The 7,635-nt window shown below is 37.2% G+C and overlaps 1 protein-coding gene across 1 annotated transcript in view; it reads right to left on the bottom strand.

Annotated features, from left to right (window-relative positions):
- LOC107296480 (glutamate receptor ionotropic, delta-2-like) overlaps positions 1 to 1,207 on the bottom strand; it is a gene marked incomplete at its 3' end in the record, with an annotated part of 33,476 nt that extends 32,269 nt beyond the window's left edge. The window contains exon 1 of the mRNA XM_015825833.1: positions 1,162 to 1,207. Coding sequence (XP_015681319.1) covers positions 1,162 to 1,207 — 46 coding nt within the window. The remainder of the gene's footprint in view (positions 1 to 1,161) is intronic.
- Between the last annotated feature and the right edge of the window lie 6,428 nt (positions 1,208 to 7,635).

Genomic DNA, 7,635 nt, shown 5'->3' with positions numbered 1-7,635 from the left:
TCATTTATACCCAGGTCACTCCAGGTACATAAATGTAGATGAACAAACATGTTTCCTGGCTAGCAAGATGTTATCAATTATTTTATTTTCATTTTAGGTAGAGTCGGGTTGATGGGATTATTGTCAGTCCAGGAAGTAAAGAGGGTGAATGTTAATTGGCTCATCGACCTATTCTTTGGGGTTTGAGTTGTCAGCTATTTTCAAATGATGAAGTGAAGTAGGAGGATTTAATTTTACTGATTTTTTTCTGACCCCCATCACATTTTCCTCTCTTCTCAACTGAAAAAATGCTCTTTCAATTCATTTTCTTCCACAGATTAAGAAATAAGGGATTTGAATTATGCAAGCTGTATACTCCTTTCTCTTTTACCAAAAATGGAGTGTAAAGTAGTGGTTTTCATTTTTACACTGAAATATTATATATGTTTATTTAGAAGTAAGAATTTTTGCCATACTTTAACTTAGAAAGCCTTAAAAATGTTTAAACTAATGTACAACAAAAGCATATCTATTCAGAACTAAGTTCTCTGAACATCTTTTCAAGTAGGTATATTAGAACTTTAATCTTCATCTCGTATAATTTTTTTTTTCTCCAATGCAATTTTCTGCCCTATAACTCTTCCAATCATATTTAGATTTCTATATACAGTTTATATTTTTTATTTACAAATGCTTGAATAGGTTCCATTAAAACATACCAATTTCCTGCTACAAACAAGAATGGCTTGGTTTGTTGAACAAAAATTAAAACTTTCACAGGTTTAATTGAAGCTGAACTTACCATGCACAATTTTGTTACTATCATGTTTCTGAATCAATGATTTTTGCATCTTCATCAATGATTTTGAATACTTTGAAATATTTTGAGCCCACATTTTTGTTTGCATATTTTTAATTAGGAGCAAAAAATAAAAAAAATGTGCAGGAAACTGAAGATAACCCTGTTCCAGATTTAAATTCTGTTCCAGTTTATTTGTCCTCAGTCTGAAGCGTTCCAATTTCTGAAAATCATTAGAAGAGGCAGTATGCAAACTTAGTGTCTTTTCAAAGGTGCTCAATCTTGCAGTTTCCTAACAGGGAAAAGCTGTCAGGAGCAATTGTGGGTATTTTCAAGTTCTCTCCTTGTCAGGAGAGAAATTATCAAAGAGCCTGTCTACTCACCTGCTCTCCATACTGCAGGCTCTGATTTTAATGGAGCCGTCTTCATTCTACTATTTCTTTCCAAAGCCTTTACTCATATATTAGAGACAATTCTGCATCTTTGCCTCTGAAATCAAACCAGAAGACCTCCAAGGTACCTCCCAATTCTGTTATTCTTTACAGTAGGCATCACCTGTAGTTTTCTGAAAGGCTTTAAATTGCAATTGTTTTTTAAACAGGCTGGGATTATTTGTGATCATGCTTGTCTAATGATGGTGTCTTGAAATTTCTTGTTGCCTATTTTGTCAATGTGTTGTTATTTCTTGGTTGTATATTCTCATTAGACTTTAGACTGCCTAGAATCTTTTTTGATCTAGTACAGGGGTGTCAAACTGCCGGCCTGCGGGCCGGACGCATTATAGTGAAACTGCACCCACCCCATTGGCGGCAATGGAAAAAAAGTCAAGATACGTCTCAACACGTCACATGACGTTGCGAGTTTGACACCCCTGATCTAGTAGCCTTCTAAATGATGATGCAATGATGCTGTATTACATGACATTACATTGTCTTCCCTTTTACATATGTAATTGTTATTAAGCTTACTTATTAATATTTTTATCAACTTTATCTTATTTAAATGGTTTCTGCCTCTCTGAGAAATCAAATAAGTGAATAAGATTGTTTTTTTTTATCCTCTCTATGTTTATTTATCTTTACTTCTCATGGGAACAATGATACATATAATCTATCTGGGAATAGCCATTCTTCTTCATTATTACTGTGGGCAATTATTTTAGAAACAAATTTGAGTAGGTCCATATCTCATATCATTAACCTTTCAGAACTCAGGTATTACTACACTCACAACTAACTGCAACTGTATTCAGTGGGCTTGTAGTGTATTGCAGCTTAATGTTGGTACACAGAATAGCTGGTAGCTGGCATTTCAATACATTCCCTGTCAAACAGGTTCATGCACACTTCATTAGACAGTTTGCATGCCAAAACAAGCAAGAGTATGAGAAAGCTGCAAGAAAAAGTATAAATAATATACATATACACAAACACGGAGTGAGATAAACACACCACACACAGACACACAGGAAGGAGGGGAGAAGAGAAAGAGAGAGAAGAGAGAGAGAGAGAGAATGCATACAAGTATTCTAGGAATATTCAGAAAAGCTTAAGCTTAATGAATTGAATTTGGTAAAGCATGCTAACAAGAACAAGGTTTTCTTTAGCTATGATTAAACTAGAAGAAAGAAAAAAATTATCAGTATACAAACAGTTCACTGAAAATAACACACTGCTAATAATTAAGAAACAAAAGATAAAACTATTCAATTCCTATTTCAATTCTGTTATCACTGAGAAGGGTATCTGTCTTATAAAGCTATTGTCAAGAATAGGATCAAGATTTGAAATTGGTAAAAACATGGCCAGGGTGCAGACTGATCTGTTTTCTGTTTAAAACATAGAGAATTAGCCTCTTGAGAATACTTAGATGATTACCGAAAACTACATATATAAGCATGTATGGACATATGCATGTATAACCAGACCTCTAATCAAATTTTACAGTAGATAATCCTGCTTTTAACACTGATCCTATATCTTACTATATTCCTGAAATATGTAGATATTTCTGCCTGGAATGAGGTTCATCCAGATATCCAGATGGCTCACTAATACATGAAAATTGGTGTCTTATATTGAGATTATTATGGTCATGAATTATACGACTTAGAAGGTAATCAACCAAAATCCCAAACTGGAAATTCCAGGTTTAGAAGAAACCAAACACCAACCATTGGACAAGAATCAGGGCTTTTGCTCCAGAGGCATTTAGTTTGATTTAGATTAATTAACCTCTGCACATTAGATTATTTAAATACTTTCCTCCTCACACATACTTTCAATTACACTTTATCTATCTTTATCTATCTGCAGTCCGAAAAATTATTTCGTAGAATAGAGAAGCCAAGAGAGTATTCTAAATTGCATACTTTATTCATGCAGGATATTAGCCCTCCCTGGTGGTTCTCAGCAGTGCCATATGTGAAGTTAGAGCATGGATTAAGCTGAACATAGCAATCACTTCCCTCCAGATGCACCTTGCACATAAATGATCTATAGCACTCAGCAAGCATTCTTTCGGGCTACTGCTGATATTCACAGCAATAGACCGCTGAGAAATCCCATTGAAACACTATTTTAAAACCATTACAGATAGATTTATGGGTTGTATAAAATATATGAGAATAAATTATGATTGAACTACTGGTGGCAATGATATAAATGTGAAGTTCATCTGGTAGTTTAACATTAAATACTCCGGGGTGAAAGAAGGATGCCTGACATCATTTAATGGCATTGCATTCCAAAGGCTAAAATTCTATATGCGTTTCTTTCACTTTTATCTTGATCAACTCAGGAATGGAAGGAAATGGGAGTCACGTTAAGGTCTCAGGTACAATTCTTTTTCTAGTTATCTGGGACAAGGAAGATTATTTATGCCCACAGTAAACACATTGCTCATTGCTATGCACCTCTACGGAGTAAAAGCATGTATGCTAAATACCTTGGCACATCAGGATTCACTGATGATGGTCTTTAATCATCCCTTGCTGTAAAAGTCAAAAGGGAATTAACTCTGAGGATCTTTAGTTTTGAATCGAGCAACAAATCTTTCTAATCCTCAAAGGGAGCCCAGTGTTTTACGTCTGCATTTGGAACCCTCTTTTGAATTGAGACTTGGGTAGAGATGTTTCCACTTGGGGGGGGGGGATGATCTGAAAACTTTATTCAGGCAGAACACTATAGGGCAGAGGTCCCCAACCTTTTGGGCACCAGGGACCAGTTACGTGGAGAGAGGCATTTCTGTGGACTGGAGGGTGCATGGTTTTGTGTGCTGCCTGGATCCCGTGGATGGGGCTTTGCTTGTTTGTGCGGCCCAGTTGTGGGCATGCTGCAGCGTGGTACCGGTCAACAGACTGGGGGTTGGAGACCCCAGCTATAGGGCATGCCAAACCCTATAGTTGGATTAGGGAAATTGTGGATCTCTATATGATGCCAGGCTATATATCGCAACCATTCAGCTGGTGTGCCCAATAGTAAGGATACTGGACATACAGCAACATGTGAAGTGCCACAGTTTCCTGCTCCTACAGTAAGCCATATGAAATTGCATTACTGTTACAAATATACCATGCCAATGTTCACACAGTTTAATGTAGTATGTAACTTATTGGTTTGTTTTTCTTGTTGTTCTTTAATTGTGCCCAGTTCTCTGAGACTGCCTGCAAGTTCCTGCTGTTTTCTTGGTTAGATTTTTCAGAAGTGGTTTGCCATAGCCCCCATTCTATAGCTGAGAGAAAGTGATTGCCTCAAGGTCAACCAGCTGGCTTTATGCCCAAGGCAGGACTAGAATTCACAGTCTCCCGGTTTCTAGCTTGATGTCTTTGCCACTGCACCACCTGGCTCTCTACTTGTTTGGTAAGTACATTAATTGCTCATACCTCATAGTTCTGAGTGCTTGCAGTCTAACCAGGACATTCATTAAAAAAATTCTCAATGGCATAAAGGAATATGGGCCAAATTCAGACTAAAGTTACAGAAAGACAAAGAAGTTGTAGGTCTATTGCAAATCAAAGGAGAAGAGGTCATCTGGCAACATATGATGGAAAGAAAGCAAAATGTTTTAACACATGTTTAATGTCTGTCTTTACCCAGAAGAGAAACAAACTCCTGATTGGATAGCCTTATGCAAGTAGTGGAAGAGGAACAGCTCAAGGTTGGTGAGAGCATAAAAGAACACTTCGATAATTTAAATAAATTTAAATCTCCAATGCCAAATTACTTCTGAATGTAAGGAAGGAACTAGTAGAAGTGATTTCAAGACCATTAACTATAATTCTTGAGAACCTGGAAGAGATGAAATGGGTCCCTATCAGAAGAAGGAGGAGGAAGGGAAGGGAATCCAGGAACCATAGACTTCTTGAAGACTTTTCTAACATTTTACCAAATCATACATCTGGAAACTAAAAAATTGAAAGACACAGAAAGAGGATGGGGGAGATCTGGTTTGCTGTAGTGCAGGGGTTCTCAACCTTGGCAACTTTAAGACTTGTGGACTTCAACTCCCAGAATTCCTCAGTCAGCTTTGCTGGCTGAGGAATTCTGGGAGTTGAAGTCCACAAGTCTTAAAAGTTGCCAAGGTTGAGAACCCCCGCTGTAGTGCATCTTGAAATGATCTAAGAACTGATAAATTATTTTGAGTATAAAGATACCGTACTGGTTATTCTACTGCTTTGTACTATGATTATTGTCTACTCTCATTACTTAATTTTTTCTTTGACCCTCTCTATTCACCGCTACCACCCTGTAACTCAAATTTCTACTTAGCTCTGTACTTGCTTGTAACGTTTTGATCTACAGTAGCTGCTGCTTGTCCTCTTGGTTGGGTTTATCTTTCTGATCTATCTTTGACCATGAATCCCAACTATAGTCTATTTCAAAATTATGTCAGATTGTGGCAGTCTTTGAAAAGCATTGCAAATTTAAAGTTATTACCCAAGCGATTTGTCTTGCAATGAATGATTTGTGATTTAATACAAAGAGTGGCTAAGCGATCAGTTGGTCTTGCTTGTTTAAAAAAAAACCACAATTAACTGGGTTCATACAATGCACAAGTTGGAGAAATCCCATACATGGTTTACAGAAGGCACAATCTGAAAGTCTTGAACTGAGCAAAGGATTGTTGATTTAGAATGCCCAGGTGTCCACCTTTCCTAACAATCACACCAAGATTCAATGTGAATTTGTCTATAATTAGTGAAATAAAAGAGGAGTTATATAAATCTTATAACATCATCCTTAGAATATGATCCTCAGAGCATGCTTTTAAAAATAACAGCCAGCTGCCATAATTTAGCAGGAAGACTGTGCCTCCAAACTGTTTAGAAAGGCAATGCCCTTATTCCAGGTATGCAATAGTGGATTAATTGTGCTATAAAATTGGTCTGCTAATGATATCTAATTTAACTAGAGGGGATGCACTTACATAAAAGATAGTTTAAATTGCAGGTACTTAAATTTAGGCTGGCATTGGTGGAAATCAATACTCTTTTGAAGTCTGCTAACTATGAAGCCTACGACACATCATAATTGCAGTAGCAATCCTGGCCATCTTGAAATTTATTGTTTGTGACAAACCTTAGAACAATATATGTTTGTGACTCCTGGCATGCGTCTTAACAAATATGCTCCTATCATCCTGCTTCTTGACTGTAGATTTGAAGTAAGGTGCTTTGTATATTCTAGGTGCATTTCAGTTTGGCTGGAACAGATATCACTTTCATAACCCTGTGTAGCCAATCAAGGAGATAATCTTGGTGGAGATAGGAAGGAACTGTTATATAAGCAAAGAGAGCTAAAACGTCCTTTAAATTCTGAGAAACAATGCAGTGTTAAGAAGAGATGAAGACTGGCTCCTTCCTGACTCCCTGGGAAATAAGAAGGAGATAGGGAAGAGAAAATGCAACCAAGCTTGCAAGATTCTGCTATTGTAGCCTATCTCAGTATAGTTCATTTCTTCCAGTGGAGTCTATTTTTTGAGCTGGGTTACCCTGAAGGAGATGATATCAATCTTACAAGCCTCATTGCACTTTACCTCCCTCTTGCAACACTGGTAATTTTCCAGTTGGGTTATCCCAATGCATTGTACACAGGGACTGCCTATGAGAATGGTCCACTAACTTTAGTTAGTTCAAAATTGAGCAGCTAGACTTCTCAGTGGGACTAGCTAATATGAACCCATTATGTCAATATGCCAGCTCTACTGTTGTCAGTCCATTTCTAGACTCAATTCAAAATAGTGGTTCTTTAAAGATATTTTCTACAGTTTCCCAATGTTGCCTGACATCCTGGGATGTCTTGAATTTTGTATTATAAAATCCATGTATTTTCCAGAAGTGACCCTTCTACACTTTTCAAGATTAACCAAGGCTGGTTAGGGGATTAGGTGATCTAGTGAAAAGAAGCACTAGGGGTGACATGATAGCAGTGTTCTAATATTTGAGGAGCTGCCACACAGAAGAGTGAGTCAACCTATTTTCCAAAACACCAGAAGGCAAGATAAAAAGCAATGGATGGGAACTGAATGAAGAGACAAGCAACCTAGAACTAAAGGGAAATTTCCTAACATTGAGAACAATCAACCAGTGGAACGATTTGCCTTCAGAAGTTGTTGGGTGCTTCAGCATTGGAGATTGGACAACCATTTGTTAAAAATGGTATAGGGTCTCCTGCTTGAGCAGGAAGTTGGACTAGAAGACCTCCAGAGTCCCTTCCAACTTTGTTATTCTGTTAAGTATTACTGTCAGTTGAGCATCAAACTAGATTGATCAGATCTGTTTGACTGATAAACTATTTGTAACTCAGGGTTGAACCTTGGTGCTGTCTGAACTTTTTTTTTTTTTTTTGGCAGACATT

The sequence above is a fragment of the Protobothrops mucrosquamatus genome, unplaced genomic scaffold, assembly GCF_001527695.2.
Source record: "Protobothrops mucrosquamatus isolate PMUCROS unplaced genomic scaffold, P.Mucros_1.0 scaffold2827, whole genome shotgun sequence".
Taxonomy (NCBI): Eukaryota; Metazoa; Chordata; class Lepidosauria; order Squamata; family Viperidae; genus Protobothrops; species Protobothrops mucrosquamatus.
The sequence above is the reverse complement of the archived record's forward strand: the minus strand, read 5'-3'. Positions and strand labels throughout refer to the sequence as shown.